Source organism: Canis lupus, chromosome 26 (genome assembly GCF_011100685.1).
Source record: "Canis lupus familiaris isolate Mischka breed German Shepherd chromosome 26, alternate assembly UU_Cfam_GSD_1.0, whole genome shotgun sequence".
Classification (NCBI taxonomy): Eukaryota; Metazoa; Chordata; class Mammalia; order Carnivora; family Canidae; genus Canis; species Canis lupus.
Genome location: NC_049247.1, coordinates 8,932,878 through 8,950,132, shown reverse-complemented (window position 1 = coordinate 8,950,132; position 17,255 = coordinate 8,932,878). Strand labels below are relative to the sequence as shown.

Sequence of the window (17,255 nt, the reverse complement as noted above, 5' to 3'; positions counted from 1 at the left end):
GAAAAGTTTAAGTCCTGTATAAATAGCTGTAATGAGGTCCATCATTACTGACTCTTATTAACAGGTATTACTGAAAGAAACACAAAACAATCCCACTTCTTTTGCCTCAGCCTCCCCTTAACCCCTACCCTATTTCTCTTCTTTGTTAAGGCTTTGAATGTCAACTTCTTTGACAAGTTGGTGCTTCAAAAGAAACAAAGACTTAAATATCCCAATATGGCTTTGTCTAAAGAGATTTCTTTCTAGAGCTCCATGTGAGAGTCCCAGATAGGTGTTTCATAGAAGAGGATACTCAAATTGCCAATAAATACCTGAAAAGCTCAGCTTCACTAGTAGTTAGGGAAAATTCAAATTAATACAAAATGTGATACCATTTTGCCCTCATCAGATTGGCCAAGATTTTAATGCCAGATAATACTGTGTTATCAAAAATGTGGAGCAACTGGAATCCTCATGTACAGCTTCTGGTAGGGGTGTAATGGTTACAACTACCAATAACAGAAAATAATCGGGCATAATCTAGCAAAGTGGAAAACACACATGACCCATGCCCCAGCAATCTATTTCCTGGTGATATATTCACCAGGAACTCTTCCAAGTGCATCCAGCAGGGTATAAATGACTTGTATCTTTCCATAAGATTATTTACAAAAGAGGGATCCCTGGGTGGCGCAGCGGTTTGGCGCCTGCCTTTGGCCCAGGGCGCGATCCTGGAGACCCGGGATCGAATCCCACATCGGGCTCCCGGTGCATGGAGCCTGCTTCTCCCTCTGCCTGTGTCTCTGCCTCTCTCTCTCTAGCTGTGTCTCTATGAATAAATAAATAAAATCTTTAAAAAAAAAAAAAAAAAAAGATTATTTACAAAAGATTGTTCATAATAGTAAAAAAAAAAACAAAGCAAATAAACAAAAACAAAGGAGAAAGGTAACAACCCAAATGCCCATCAATAGCAGACTAGATAAAATAAATTGTACTGTATTCACACAATGGAAATCTATAAATGGAGGGAATAATGATTCAGAACCACACTATTCAACATGGACGATCCTCACAAATAACAACACTTAGTGAAGAAAACAAGTTGGAAAATACAAACAGTACAATTCTATTTATGTAAAATTTAAAAGCAGGCAACACTATACCGTATATTGTTTAAAGATGCATTTTTTGGCCTCATGACAAAAGCCAGGGATAAACCTGCTGTGTGCCACTTAGCATGTGGCCCTGGGAACATTTCATTTTTCTGAACTTCAGTTTCCTTGCAGGGCCACTGTGAGGGTCTGAAATCATGTAGCAAATATATCTGGTGAATACACAAAAATTGTTGAAGATGACTGATTATTTGGGTAAGTTCTAATTTCCAAATGTCAGTTTTCTTAAAACAAGGTGCCTTGGGGTCCCCAAAAATATGAATGTTGTGGAGGGAATAAAGAAGTATCTATTGTCCTGGTGAGTGTTCAATTTTTTAGTCAACACACATCCAAATGGTAGTACCTGAGCTGAAAAGAGACACAGTCCCAGCCCAAAGCATGCTCTAGAGTAAGGCCTTTGAAATTCTCTACAATCTTCCCTTCTCCCTTCTTCCAGGATAGACTGGGATGGCCAAATCAGCACCAAAAACTAGTTGTTTCTTCTTGAGGGCAGGAAGGGCTTAACTATTAAACTCTTCTAGTGTAGCAAAGAATGGAAGAAACAAAACATGTATGCTTACTTAAAATGGTCTAAACATGCATATTCTTCCACATAAATTCTGCTACTGTATTGGTCAGGGCCTTCCAGAGACTGGACCAATAGGAGATCTACAGAGTAGGAGATTTATGGCAAAGAATTAGGTTTATGCAGTTGTGGGACTTGAATAGCTAAGTCTGAATCCTTAGGATTTCCATCAGGAAGAACAACTGAAAGTCCAGGATGAAGCTGCTGTCCATAGAAGGAATTTCCTTTCCTTCAGGGAAGTCTTGGTTCTGCTCTTAGGGTCTTTCAATGGATTGAATTGGACCCACCCAGATGATACAGTATCATTTCCCTTACAGTCAACTGGTTTTCAACTTCAATCACACCTACAAAACAGCTACACTCAGGTTGGTGGGTGAATAAACTGGGCACTCTTATTTAGCCAAGCTGACCCATCAAACTGACCATCACACACCTCCCCTGTAAGTTCTCTGAACCCCCCGCAAGTTTGGTGCAGCTTGTTGATCAGCACATGTTGTCAATGTGTCAAGACTTTTTTCAGTTAAACTGACTCCCCTCTGCTTTTGTCTGGATGTCAGCTTGATTTTGCTCTTTCAACTCTGTCCGAGAGTCTGACACCAAGGCCTCTGGTAGCTCTGGCTGCACATCCTTACAGAGTCATGGCCAAAATTCAAAGGGAAGGGGCTGATCAGCCAAGCCTAGGTCATGGACTATATGGTCTGTCATCCAGGGCAGTAGGTGGATAGCAAATGCGTGAACACCATGGGGTAGTTGTGAGTTGGCAGCTGCCCAAATGTGAATCGTTCTGTACTTACCAAAGTATATCTATGGTAATATCTATGACCTTCAGATATTTCTAGAGCATTCTTGGAACATTCTATAACCTCAAATCCCATGAGAAGGAAGATGGCTATCTTTCAAGTGTGTCTCAATCTTTCTGATCACTCCAAAGCCTAAGGCTCAGTGAGGTACTAGCATGTCTATAATACTTCTGCTTTGGGGGAAAAAATCTCCCTTTTATTTAATTTAATTTTTTTTTTTTAGGATTTTATTTATTTATTCATGAGAGACAGAGGCAGAGACACAGGCAGAGGGAGTGAAGGGAACCCGATGTGGGACTCAATCCCAGGGACCCCAGGATCACACCCTGGGCCGAAGGCAGGCACTAAACCCCTGAGCCACCCAGGGATCCCCAAAATCTCCCTTTTAAACAGAGAACAGGTCTCAGGCTCGGCCTCTCTGGCAGGCAAGTATTTAATTCATTACTTTACTCTCAATGTATTTATTTATATGTAGCTATTTTCTATTTATGACAAGAGATGCTAGATTTCCATTTAAAATGGTGATAGGAAGTTTCCTTTTACAAAGACTTTATTCAAGTAAAAAGTGAGCTAGGTTAGAGAAAAATATTAAGTAAATAATAATGTGTGGCACATAAATACACCAAAAATCGTGTATGTGGATGTGGAAGATTAAAGGATTATGTTGGGTGATGGCCTTGGCTTTGATATTACATGTCCCAAGTTTAAATCTAGGCCGCACTCACTATGCAAACTTAGGCAAGATACTGAAATTACCTGAATCTCAGTTCCTCGTCTATAAAATGGGAATGATGATACTCATCATCAAACTTCATAATCTGCTTTATCCAAATCCCTTTTGGAATTCAGAATCCCTCAGATTTTTAGAATACCATATACTGCATATTATGTGTAGGGTCTGGGCAGCATCCTGTGGCCCAGCATATTAATATTTCTGCAGCAAAATGCATGACTGTTCATATTAAATGGGTTGTTCTTGTGTTTTCTCTTTTAAGTCTACACATTGTACCAGTCCCGGGCAGATTCTGTGGCCAAATGTTTGCCACAAACTTGAAAATAAAAACTTTCCATATTCCAATTAAAAAAAACCAACTTTCCATATTCCAGAGTTTTGGGGACTTAAGGATTGCAGGTAAGAGCTATGAGCAGGGACCAGCTTCAGATGAAGTAGGTGGGGAGTGGACAAGACTAGGGAAACTTAAAGTGCCTTAGTCAAGCCCATGCAGGGAGGTGGCAGAGGGATCAGGGAGCAGCCAGAGGCCAGGAGGGAGCGTATAGGAAGAGGAGATGTCAGCAAAATGTGCACCAATCCCAGGAGAGATTATAAAGAGAAGATTATATAAGCTCCCTAAGGTTTCTTTGATTTCTCCTCCCCCATGACCCAACCCCCTCCAGTCCTTCTCCTCCTCCACCTCCTCTTCCTTGCTGGTGTCTGGCCTCAGAGCAGACATAGGACTAAGTTCTAGTCAATGAAATGTGAGGGGAGATGTGCTGAAGTTAGGAAAGGCTTCTGTGGACATTTCTGTGCCTAGATGTGATGTCTAGCGTAAGGGTAGCCACACGGGGCCGTAATGGGAAGCAGGCTAAGGGTAAAGGCTGCCCAGAGGATGGTAGGGCAGAGAGCTGATGTCTACTGATCACACCAAATCAGACTTGGCTACCTCTGTACTACTTGTATAAGATAAAGAAAACCTATTATAATTTTAGAGTTGGAGTTATCTGTTATTTACATTGGAAAGGTATTATTTTGGTTATTAAGAGAAAGTATAAATCTGGAAGATGAGAAAATGTAGGGAGTCTCAAGTCATAAGACTGCATATAGGCAAGGTCAAATTTTAAAGACTTTAATACCAAATAGCATGATAGGCAGGTAGGTAGGCAGGGGGGCAGTGAGAAAGCCGGCTGGACTGGTAAGGAGATGGTTTCATTAAGAAGGTTGGAAAACTTACTTCACTAAAAACTTCCTGGTTCCATTTCTGTATTCTCAGTGGAGGGCAAATGATTGAGCTGAAGCCTAAGGGCCCTTAAATTCCTTCCCAGGATCATAGATGTTCCTACTAGGAAAGAAAGCTGGACTGTGTGGTTTGGGAAGATTCTGGGTAGACACACAGCCTTAGCAGTGTTCTGGGCTTGTCTGGCCTTCAACGTGTGATTTTGAGAGCTGGAAACGAGAAGATTTTAACTCAGAATGGCACGCGGGTGTGAAGCCGACTGCCTTGCCAGCTATTTGCCTGTATTTAAAACACATATGGGTGATATTTTTAAATATCTTTGCTGTGTGATTGAAAAACATTGCAGTTGCTACTTCGTGGACGTGGGTTTTTATGCAAACCCAGGGATGGAATGATGAGTGTATGTTGTACCTACGTGGGCTTTGCTGGAGAGAATGTAAGGACAGAATGGCACAGCCTGCATAAATGTCGGGCCGAGAATTGGGGCTGGGCCATTCAACATTTAACTGGAGTGTAGGGGCTGCTGGCAAAGCTCCTTGGTTTTCTTTGAGATTGATCCCTTCCCCCTCTCCCTCCAAGAGGTTTGGGTGGCGGTATTCACTCTGGGAGTAGACATATAACCCAGGGCTGGCCAATAAATCACTCCAGCCCAGTGGTTGGTTGAGAGGCAAGCTCACGTGTCAAGGCAAGTCAATGAGGCTCAACCATGGAACTTTTAAGAACTACTGGGAAAGAAGCACTTCCCTCCTGCTCTTGTTGCTAAGCTATGAGGAGGTATACCTGGAACTTTCTAAGGCCATCTCTGTTACCACTTGAGGAGAGCCTGCTGGAAATAAAATCAAGGTAGCAGAAAAGAGAGCCTGAGAGATGGAGAGAATTCTGGATCCTGCCATGAAGTCTATCCCTGGACCATTTTTTTTTTCTTTTCACTTTAAACCATAATGGTTGTCAGAGGGGAAGGGAAGATGGGATAGGAGAAAATGGTGAAGAGGATTAAGAGATGCAAACTTCCAATTATAAAATAAATAAGCCATGGGGATGGAAAGTACAGCATGGACAATATAGTCAATAATATAATAACTGTGTGGTGAGAAATGGTGACTACACTTACTGTGATGAGCATTTTGTAACGTATGTAATTGTCAAATCACTTTGTTGCACATCTGAAACTAATATAATCTTATGTCAATTATACAGAAAAGTTTGTGGTACAATATATATAACATAAAATGCCATTTTAACTATTTCTAAGCACACAATTCAGTGGCATTAATTACATTCACAACGTTAGGCAACCATCATAACTATCTATTTCCAAAAATTATCACCACCCCAAACAGAAACTGTACCCATTAAGTAGTAACTCCCCATCCGACCCCCAGGACTTTTAATGTTTATAAACTATAATATGCATATAGTAAAATTCTCCCTTTTTACTGTGGTTCTGTGAGTTCTGACAAACACATACAGTCACTTAACTAGCACCACAGTCAAGATCCAGAAAAGTTCTAACCCAGCTCCCAAATCCCACATTCTCCTGGTAGTCTGCTTCCTGCTCTCCCCCACCTCAACCACTGATCTGTTTCCTGTGCCTAATGTTTTGTCTTTTCGAGAGCGGCATATAAATGCAACCACACAGCATGTGGCCTTGTGAGTCTGATTTTCCTCATTTAGCATCTAGGTTCATCCACGTCCTTGGCATATCAGTAATCTGTTCCTTTTTATTGCTAAGTAATAATTGTGCGACTGTACCTCAGTTTACCCTTTCACCAGTTGAGGGGCATTCATCTACTATACTCTGAATTTACCAGAGTCTATGTTTCTTTTTCTTAAGCTGTTGGGAGTTAGGTGTCTGTCCCCTGCAACAAAAATGATCCCGACAACATAACCGGAGAAAGCCACTTTCCCTCAGAAATTACCTCTTGCATCTATAAAATAGGAGTGCATGACTCACGATGGTGTTGACTGAAATGGAAATCTTGACTCCAAATTGCTTGAAGGAAAGAGACGATGACAATCCTACATCCCGGGGAGTCCTGACGGCAGCACCACACAACGTGGCTGACTCCACGGTGGCACAGGGTTTCCTCTTCAGGGCGAAGCAAGATGGCGGCTGCGGTTCCCTCAGGTTCTCAGGAAGTTTTCGCCGAGGGCCTGGGTGGCTTCGCCCAGAAGCACCGCCCAGCAGGTTTCTCCTCGAGCCTCATTGGCCAGAATTGGGTCACGTGTCCATGGCTGCCTCGGTAGCTGAGGAGGGGGGCGGGACCACATGATTTGCGGGGCGCCCACAGTGCCTACCACCCCCGGGAACAGCTGTTCCATTACCTTGCAGGGGTGTTTGAAGAGTCAAAGAGGGAGGATTCAGACACGTTGCAATTCTCTTGGACATTGCGAGGGAGCGTGAGCGTGGCGCACATCTTCCCAAAACTGAGACTATTAAGTGACATGGGCACAGGTGAGAAACACCGAAATGGTTCTGGCCAATGCTTTTAGGTTACTCATATGCTGCTGGTGGCAACTGACAGAAACAAAAATTGGCCTAACCAAAAGTAATTTATTAGCTTATTTAACTGGAAAGTTTAACAGTGAGCGGATGGGCTCCAGGCATAGCCTGAAGGTCAATATCAGACACTGTCATTCTCTTTCTCTGGGCTCTGATTTCTTCTGTGTTGGCTTCATCCTCAGTCAGGTCTAGCTAGCTGCTGTTGGCCCAGGCTTCCATCCTCCCAGGTTCTTGTCCCCAGGAGAAAGATAAAGCCTCTTCCTAAAAGTTCTGTCAGAAATCCTAGGGAAGGCTCTCATTAGTCTGGGTCAGATCACATGCCTATGCCTGAGCCAATCACCCTGACTCTGCTAGACTGGGCCCAAATGACACGCCCAATTCCCCGAACTGAGGCAGGGTGGTAGTGGAGGGTAAAGCCACAAGGGCATTAGGAAAACCAAAAGGCTGCTTTCCCAAGAAAGGGTAATGGCATACAGGCATAAGCAGCACTGTTTTCCACAGTCCTGGTTTTACTGATAGAGAAACTTAATTCTAAGCAGTGGATCCAAGGCATGAACTCTAGCTCCTGAACTTCTAGCCATTATACTAATGGCCAGGGCATGCCAGGATGGTGGGTGGGTCTGTGGTTCCCTAATAATGCCCACTCCAAGCTCTCTTCATTCCCCATCCTCCTTCTCTAATGAGTCTCGCCCACTTTTCTCACATTGAGGTTTGGTCTATTTTGCAACTGAACTGCAAAATGTTAGGGGAAGGCTGTGGACTGAATTGTGCCCTCCCCCATTCAATGTTGAATCCTTAACACCTAATATCATGGTATTTGGAATGGTGCCTTTGGGAGATAATTAGATTTATATGAGGTCATGAGGGTAGGGCCCCATGATGGGATTAATGCCCTCCCAAAAAGAGACACAAGAACTAGCTGGCTTTCTGTCTCTCCCTCTCTGCCATGTGAAGATACAGCAAGAAGGCAGCTGTCTTTGGGCCAGGAAGAGGGCTTTCACCAGATCCCGACCACGCTGGCACCCTGATCTCAGATATCCAGCTTCTGGAACCGTGAGAAAATAAATACCTGATTTTAAATATATAGTATTGTATTATGGCAGCCCAAGCTGACTAATACAGGGATGGATTTAAAGCAACAAGCATTGATTAGGTACCTGCTGAGTGCCAGGTCCTGTGCAGGATACTAAGGTGCATTAGCTGAGACTTTGCTCACAAAGAGTTTAGAATCTAAAAGCTAATGTTAAAATATTGATAATAGATCCCTTCTATCTTTTCTGTAGACTTTGAGATCACTTTTATTTAAGAAAGGAAATTTCTAACTCAACCAATAACCTCCTTGCACTTTCTTCCTCTCCATCTGTCTCTACAGACAGAATAGCACGTAGACCACAGAACTTTGCATCCATCTCTCCATACTTATTTCCGTGCATGCCAGAGGAAAAAAAATGACAGCTATAAAGAGATGGCAGATGCTCTTAAGTGCCCTGTGTTCAGAGTACTCCACGTATAACCTCATTTAATCTTCAAGCTAGTTTGTGAGGCAGTCATTATTTTCCAAATGAGGAAGCTGAGGGGCTCAGAGAGGCAAAGTGACTTGCCCAAGATCACATAGCTGGGAAGCAGAGGTAAGATTTGAACTTAGATCTCTCTGATTTGATGCCCAAATTCTTAACTTCCATTGAATCTCCTTGGCTAATCAGTGCTATGGATGGGTTCACAAAAGAGATATTCATCCAAAGTTGAGACATCACAATGACCTAGATTTCTCTAAGGACAGCCATTGCTGAAGAAGCTGGCTGTGCTATGAATGGATGCATTAAGACCTTTTGATTCTCAAAGAGTTAGTAATGATATCACTTTTGCTATTCATATGAGCCTACATTCTGTGCCAGTCATTCCAATTGTTTTAACTGTCTTCCTTTCACAATCCTGTGAGCTAAGTCCTAGCATCACCCCCATTTTCCACATGAGAAAACTGAGGCTCAGTGGGGCTAAAGCAATGGGTGAGCAAATGAAATTAGGGAATCTCACAACTATAAATCTTTGAAGAAGTAAATTTTTCAAAGCCAAAGATTTTTTTCCAAAACCCTTGAGGTGCTAGAATCTCCTGAGTCTGTATTCAAAGAGAATAAGGCAAGATGGAAATTTAGAACAAAATTCTCCTCTCACAGAAGGAAGATGCTGATTGTCAACTGGGAGTTCTTGGGAAATGCCATGGGCTCCTCCCATCCCCCCATGGACTGAGGCTGGATCTGAAAATCCTGGAAGTTTTTTCCCTGAACTGAGAGCTGATGAAGGTGGGAGAGAGCCAGCTTTTAAGGGACTTTCATAGGAACTGCAACAATAGCAGTGCTGTGCCCTGTGAGAGCTGCAAATGGGGTCCCCAGCAAGAGGGAATACAGAGATGCATATGCTTGAGCTGTTCTACCATCTAAATGTCCATAATGAAAAAAACTTGTATAAAATGCAATAAAATAGGTCTGTGAATTCAGCCTTAAAAAATCATGTGCATCTGGGTTTTGTCCTGAAGAAGAAAAAAATCCATGACCAGTTTGGTGAAGTTGGATGAGGGGAGTGATTAAACAGTTATTATTGGATTTTGTGTTTTTCACAAAAATAATACATATTCATTATTAAAAATTCAAGTAATGTATAAGTAATAGTCTATCAGTTAGGAATGCTTCTGGGACAAATAACAATAAACTCAGTAAACTTGGCTTAAAAGACAAGAGTGTATTGTTAATTAACAGGAAGCCTGAAGGTAGGTAGTTCTGGGCTGGGTTTAGGGACTAAACAATATCAACAAGAACCCAAATTCCTTTGTTCTTCCTGCCCTGCTGTACTCATTGTGTTGGTGATGTCTCCCTTCATGGTTACAAGATGGCAGCCATAGCTCCAGACACCAGGTTCTCATGTCACAGTTTCAAACAGTAAGGAAAGGAGTAAAATGGGGGCCAAAAAAACCCTCATCCTCCTTTATTAAATTTTATTTTCTTTCCCAGAATCTATTTTCTTCATCCACAGAGTTGGGTGGACTTCTGTTCAAGCCCTAGCTCTCCCTCTCAGCCTCTTTGAGCTTCAATTTCTCCAATTCAGAAATGGAAATAATAGTTCTTTTCCTCATAGGGTGTTGTGAGAATTAAATAAGAAAGCATGTCATGTATAATCAGCACTTAGTAGATATATGGGTATTTTCTTTTTGTCTGTCCAGATTCACCCTCCTTTATCTTTCTTCTTATTCTGTGCTGCCCCAGGACTGCAACAACAATTTCCCTTATCCTCTGGTTTCTGGTTGATATGGTCAATGGAAAGTATCAACAGGAGAGGAGGAGGGCGTAGAGAGAGGTCAGGTATTTATTTTTATAGCTTCCTCTCTGTGGGATGCTAAAGGAGGCTGAATTTCTCTCCTGAAAGCTACAGCTTCTCTCTCTCTCTCTCTCTCTCTCTCTCTCTCTCTCTTTCTCTCTCCCTCTTTCTCTCTCTCTCTCTCTGCCAGCTGCTCCCTCCAGGTCCGAGTAATGCCCAGATGGTAACAGCTTCCTGGGTTACTAGTCCCAGGGGGCTGCAGTATTGCTTTTCTTATACCTCTCACCTTAATAGTCTCTTTGTTAAACACTTCTCAAAATACCAGTTTGAGTATATCACCTTTTCCTGCCAGGACACAGACTGATGCAAAACACTAGCTTCTTTCCAAGGTAAATTGTTTGCAAACTTCAGTATTTTATTAGTAGTGACAAGTGACTTGTGTCACACCTCATGATTAAGAATCACCAGTCCACTTGGTCAAAAAGTAGGTCAAGTGGGATGTTCAATTGAGTTGACGGTTAGAATCATGAATTAATTCTAAATCCTTGGGCCTCTGGCCATATCCTGAGGCACAATATCTTTAAAGTGATAATGATTTTGAAAAAAAGAAAAGAAAAGACATAATTTCACATTCACATGCCCTAAACTCATGGCTGCGTATTCTTGACATCCTTCAGTTAAATGGAAAACACCAGGTTTTGAAACTGTATTGATTTCAGTGGGCATATATTATTTTACTGTAAGTACCAATGTCTGTTGTACTTAATATACAATGGATTAATTTAAAATGCATTAGTTTAATAAAAATGCATAAAATAGAATAGAATTGCATTAGCTTCAATAAAAAATTCAATTTCATAAATATTATCTCGTGTTAAAATGCATTGATTTCCAGGAAAATATATTGGTCAAAGGTAATTTACATTGGTTTGAATGGAAATGCACCAGTCTCCATACATATGTATTAGTTTAGTCAAACGTATCCAATTGTGTAAAATATCGGTTAGACTGAAATGGATTCTGACCCTGTTGTTGTCGTTGTTGTTGTTGTTTTATTCTCTTTCACTGAACAAATATCTCCCACGCTGGCTTTCCTGTGGCCCAGTTCACTTGAAGGAATGCAGGTGGCTGAGCTTGAGGAACATTCTGGTAACTCATGGGTTTGCGAATGGATGTGCTGACTTCAGCAGCAGTTAAAACTCCCAGGGATGCCTGGGTGGCTCAGCGGTTGAGTGTCTGCCTTTGGTCCAGGGTGTGATCCTGGGGTTCTGGGATCGAGTCTCGCATCGGGCTCCCTGCATGGAGCCCCTGTGTCTCTATCTCTCTCTCTGTGTCTCTCATAAATAAATAAATAAATAAATAAATAAATAAATAAATCTTAAAAAAAAATCTCTCTTGGTGGCAGGTAAGGTGCATTCATCATCCCCACTGAGGCTGGGTGTGGGATATGAGCTGGAGATCCAAGCAAACAGCCCAGAAGGAATATATCCTGTCCTCAAAAGAACTGATGGGAGCTACCCTAGACCAGTAAAATGGTTGTAGGCCTTGAGTAGGGCAAGGGGAGGTAGAAAGGAGCCTGAGATCTAGGAGCAAGTGGAGGCCAGAATCAGAAGGTGAGCTAGCTCAAGGCTAACGGGACACAGGGTGCTGGGGTCTACCAGGCCTGGGTTCAGACTCTGAGCTTGATACCTCCTCTGTGTCCTTGGCCAAGTGGCTCAACCTCTCTGAGTCTCCATTGCTCCCAAGCATTGTGTCAGATACTGCTCTAAGTGCTGTCCAGATATCGATTCATTTAATAGGCATCATAACCCCGTGGTACAGGTAAGTGATTTGTTTCAGATCACACGACTAGCAAGCAGTAGAGATCTGAATCCAGAGTCCCTGTTCTCGACCACTAGACTGCCTCCATTAATTGTTTTGTGACTCCCAAAGCAGGCATATCATGGCAATTAAGGAGAGTACACAATCCTTGCTCTGCAGCTTCCTAGGAACCTTTGGATAAATGGCTTTGCCTCTTTGAGCCTCCATTCCTTCATCTGTAAAATGGGTAGAATGAACAGTGTCCATCTCCTAGGGCTGTCAGCACACCAGGGACATGGTAAGGGCTCAGCACACAGTAGCCTCTCACCCCAACAAAAAGCATTCCACCAATTTTTGTGGCTGCAGGACTCTTCAGAGCCTTTCTCATGCTAACCTGGTCTCTAAAATCTTTCAGAGTAGGGACACCTGGGTGGCTCAGTGGTTGAGCACCTTTGGCTCAGGTTGTGACTCTGCGGTCCTGAGATCGAGTTCTGCATAAGAATCCCCTCAGGGAGCTGCTTTTCCCTCTGCCTGTGTCTCTGTCTCTATGTGTCTCTCATGAATAAATAAATAAAATCTTAAAATAAAATAAAATAATCTCTCAGAGGGGAATGAAGAAATAGAACCTACTCTGGAGAGCACTGAGCTGTGAAGGTAAGAACTACCAAAGGGAAAAGAGAATTAGAGATGGAGAAATTGTACCAACTGAGTAATGTTTCCCAAAGTGTGGGACCCCCACCTCCCTTGTCATGTGTGGCTGCTTTTGGTCTCCTCAAGCAGACATCTTTCACAACTTTTTACTTGGAAAAAAAATTGTAACAGAAGAGTTGCAAGAAGAGTGCAATGAACACTCTGAACTTTTCCAGGTTTGCCACATGCTGACATTTTGCTACATTTGCTTTCTTTCTGTGTGTGTATGTGTGTACACACTTTCCCCCTGAACCATTTGTGAGTTAATGCAGTCACTACCCAATCCTTTAACACATACAGACCAGTATGTATCTCCTAAGAACAAGATTATTACTGTATAATTATCACATTCAGGAAACTTAACTTAATATGGCTCTAGAATCTGAATTTTAGGTTCCATGTTCAAATTTCACCAGTTGACCTAAAATTGAACTGTATTTTGCTTTGTTTTGTTTTTGTTTTTTAATTTTTTTGTTTTGTTTTTAACTGTATGTTATAGCAATTATTTTTCTCGTCTAGGATCTAATCCAGGATTACACACTGAATTACTTGTCATGTTTCTTTAATCTAGAATAGTGCCTCAGCCTTCCTTTGTCTTTCTTGACCTTGACATTTTTGAAGGGTCCATTTTGGAACCTGCCCCTCAGTTTGGGTTTGTCTGATGTTTCCTTATGAGTAGATTCAAGTTATGCACTTTTGGCAAGAACACCATCAAATGATGCCCTGTTCTTCTCAGTGCATTTTCTCAGGAGGTACCTGATGGCAATTTGTTGCATTTCTGGTGTTGCAAACTCTAACCTCTAAACTCTAACTCTAATGGGGGTGGGGTATCTGCCAGGTTTCCCCACTATAATTTTTTTCCTTTTGTAATTAGTAAGAAATCTCTGGGGGAGATACTATAGATAAGACAGTGCCAAGGTGACATTAAAACATTTTAAAATTTAATATTTATGTGTTTATTTTCATGTTAGGTTCTGTTCCTGAAAAGGAAAATTGCTCTTTCATTGACAGTAGCAACATAGTTTCCCTCTCCAAAACACATGCTGAAAGTGGAAGAAAAAAAAAAAAAAGGAAAGTGAGTCAATTTGAAGAAAAGTATAAAATAAGTGACAATAGCAGTGGTTCACGGATATGGCAAAATACGGTGAAGTGTGGTACCCAACTGGCTGTCGTAAGGATGCAGGACAAGTGTGGAGACTGCCATTGTAGGGAGCTGGAGCTAAGCTGAAGGGGTGCGAGGGCTCATTCCTGGGGTTTCCAGAACCTCAGGATGTCTTCTGTGGTGTGCAGTGATTCCCTAGGCCCAGAACCTCAGGGTGTCTTCTGTGGTGTGCAGTGATTCCCTAGGCCCACAGACCCTGTGCCTGGCCTCTCTTTGGCTCTGGAGGCCTAGGGAGGTGGCCTTGAGTGATGTGGGAAACAAAGGTAGAAAAGAATTATGACATTTTCTTACTAAAAAAAAAAAAAGAAAAATTTTCTTACTACCTACATCCCATTGACAAGTCCTTGAACACAGGCAGGTCGGGACTCAGCTGCCTCAATGTTGATACTTTGCTAAGGGCAAAAGGCAATCTTACATTGACTCTGAGGACCTGTAAGTCTACTTTAACATATAAAAATTCATTTGGAGACAGTCTCTTCAATAAATGGTGCTGGAGAAATTGGACAGCCACATGCAGGAGAACGAAACTAGACCATTCTCTTACACCATACACAAAGATAAACTCAAAATGGATTAAAGATCTCAATGTGAGACAAGAATCCATCAAAATCCTAGAGGAGAACACAGGCAACAACCTTTTTGAACTTGGCTATAGCAACTTCTTGCGAGATACAGCTATGAAGGCAAGGGAAACAAAAGCAAAAATGAACTATTGGGACTTGATCAAGATGAAAAGCTTCTGCACAGCAAAAGAAACAGTCAACAGGGATCCCTGGGTGGCGCAGCGGTTTGGCGCCTGCCTTTGGCCCAGGGCACGATCCTGGGGACCCGGGATCGAATCCCACGTCGGGCTCCTGGTACATGGAGCCTGCTTCTCCCTCTGCCTATGTCTCTGCCTCTCTCTCTCTCTCTCTGTGACTATCATAAATAAATAAATAACTAAAAAAAAAAAAAAAAAGAAACAGTCAACAAAACTAAAAGACAACCTACAGAATGGGAGGAGATATTTGCAAATGACATATCAGATAAAGGGCTATAACTTATTAAACTCAACAGCAAAGAAACAATCCAATCATTAAATGGGCAAAAGACATGAACAGAAATCTCACAGAGGAAGACATAGACATGGCCAACAAGCACATGGGAAAATGCTCTGCATCACTTGCCATCAGGGAAATACAAATCAAAACCACAATGAGATACCACCTCACACCAGTGAGAATGGGGAAAATTAACAAGACAGGAAACAACAAATGTTGGGAAGGATGTGGAGAAAGGGGAACCCTCTTGCACTGTTAGTGGGAATGTGAACCGGTACAGCCACTCTGGAAAACTGTGTGGAGGTTCCTCAAAGAGTTAAAAATAGAGCCACCCTATGACCCAGCAATTGCACTGCTGGGGATTTACCCCAAAGATACAGATGCAGTGAAAAACCAAGACACCTGCACCCCAATGTTTATAGCAGCAATGTCTACAATAGCCAAACTGTGGAAGGAGCCTCAGTGTCCATTAAAGATGACTGGATAAAGAAGATGTGGTCTAGGGGAGCTCCGGTGGCTCAGCGGTTTAGTGCCACCTTCAGCCCAGGGCCTGATCCTGGAGACCCGGGATCGAGTCCCACGTCAGGCTCCCTGTGTGGAGCCTGCTTCTTCCTCTGCCTGTGTCTCTGCCTGTCTCTCTCTTTCTGTCTCTCATGAATAGATAAATAAAATCTTTTTTTAAAAAAGGAAGATGAATGGATAAAGATGTGGTATGTGGTCTATATATACAGTGGAATATTACTCAGCTGTTAGAAATGACAAATACCCACCATTTGCCTCAAAGTGGATAGAACTGGAAGGTATTATGCTGAGTGAAGTAAGTCAATCGGAGAAGGACAAACATTATATGGTCTCATTCTTTCGGGAAATATAAAAAATAGTGAAAGGGATTAAAGGGGAAAGGAAAGAAAATGAGTGGGAAAAATCAGAGAGGGTGACAGGACATGAGAGACTCCTAACTCTGGGAAATGAACAAGGGGTAGTGGAAGGGGAGGTGGGTGGGAGGATGGGGTGACTGGGTGACGGGCACTGAGTGGGGCACTTGACGGGATGAGCACTGGGTGATATACTATATGTTGGCAAATCAAACTCCAATAAAAAATATACAAAAAAAATTTTTTTAAATTCCTTTGAAAAACTTCCTTTCCAACATACATGTTGGCAATCATCCCCCAAGTGTATGACTCACTGATATTCATCTGAAGGGTCCCATGACTCAGGTTTTATTAGATGGTAATAAATGACATTCTGCCAACAATAGCTAGCCCCCTCAAGGTCCTGGAAACCTTACTTCCAACATTCCTTAGAGATTTACACTGATCCTAGCCCCCTCCCAACTTGAAAGTCTATCATGGGCCACTAACTCATGACCCCAGAGCATCTCTTTCTGCCCCCAAGTCCTGTCCCTGTGCTTTATTAGAGACACTTTTTGCACCAAAGATGTCTCAAGAATTCTTTCTTGGCTGTTTGGCTTCAAAGCCTAACATGTTTCCTACATCATTGAGCATGGTTACTTCAGTTCCCCAGCGGGCACTGCCAGAGATGCCACTAGCTGATCTGGGAGATTCCAGAAATTCAATGTGAATCCTGGTTCATGGAAACCCACCCAGCAGTCCATATAGATGAGAGCCCTGCAGAAAGAGCCTCTCCCAACCCCTCTTAGATGCATGGGCACACAAGGAAGGCAGACCAGACAGAGTGTTCCTCTCCTAAACACAAACTGGTGGTGTCTGGCAGAGAAGGACAAATGCCTGGAGAGGCAGGGCCACCAAGGGGTGGCTGGTGCCTGGTGAGGGGGTGGGGGGCTGAGGAGAGTGCTTTTGAAGGAAAGTCCTGCAGCCTGAGAGGAAGAATTAAATGCAAGTTAGCACCTGTCCTTTGGGTATTGGAGGCCCAGACACTTTATGAATTCAGGCCTATAAAGTAACCCCTTGAACTCAACAATGGCTGTGCCTCCAGGGCCTGGCCCTGATTACGCTTGAGACTGGTGTCAGAAGTTGGCCACTAGACACCCTGTCATGCTGAAATCTACAGAATCCAGGTGAGTCTGTGCAAAGACCAAAACAAAAATGAATTAAACCTAGGATTTGGGAAAAATCCAGAGTAAACAGATCCACTGTCTGGTTCCAGAGATGGCAGTTGGTAAGGTACCTGCCTCACCTTCAAACCCTGGCTCCATGCCAGCTGTGAGGCTCAGGCACACTCACCCGCTCTGGAGGCTCAGTCTTCTCATCTGTAAAAGGGGATGATAATATTGCCTACACTTGAGGTTGTTGTGAAGCT

The 17,255-nt window shown here is 42.6% G+C and overlaps 1 protein-coding gene and 1 long non-coding RNA gene across 4 annotated transcripts in view; one reads left to right on the top strand and one right to left on the bottom strand.

Annotated features, from left to right (window-relative positions):
- Nucleotides 1-6,652, bottom strand: part of CUX2 (cut like homeobox 2) — a 285,094-nt gene extending 278,442 nt beyond the window's left edge. The window contains exon 1 of one of the 2 annotated variants that reach the window (XM_038575085.1): nucleotides 6,423-6,652. Coding sequence is in view for 1 of the 2 variants with exons in the window: in XM_038575075.1 (XP_038431003.1) it covers nucleotides 6,388-6,396 (9 nt within the window). In the remaining variant the exon portion in view is untranslated. Of the gene's footprint in view, nucleotides 1-6,387 lie in introns of both variants that reach the window. The other variant, XM_038575075.1, reaches the window with a different exon arrangement.
- Nucleotides 6,571-10,120, top strand: LOC111092599. Of its 2 annotated transcripts, XR_005379163.1 has the most exons (4): nucleotides 6,571-6,711; nucleotides 6,801-6,923; nucleotides 7,926-8,024; nucleotides 9,146-10,120. It is a non-coding gene; the product is annotated as an uncharacterized LOC111092599 (long non-coding RNA). The 2 variants fall into 2 exon arrangements; XR_005379162.1 differs by lacking the exon at nucleotides 6,571-6,711 and having other exon boundaries at nucleotides 6,737-6,923.
- Nucleotides 10,121-17,255: the final 7,135 nt, after the last annotated feature.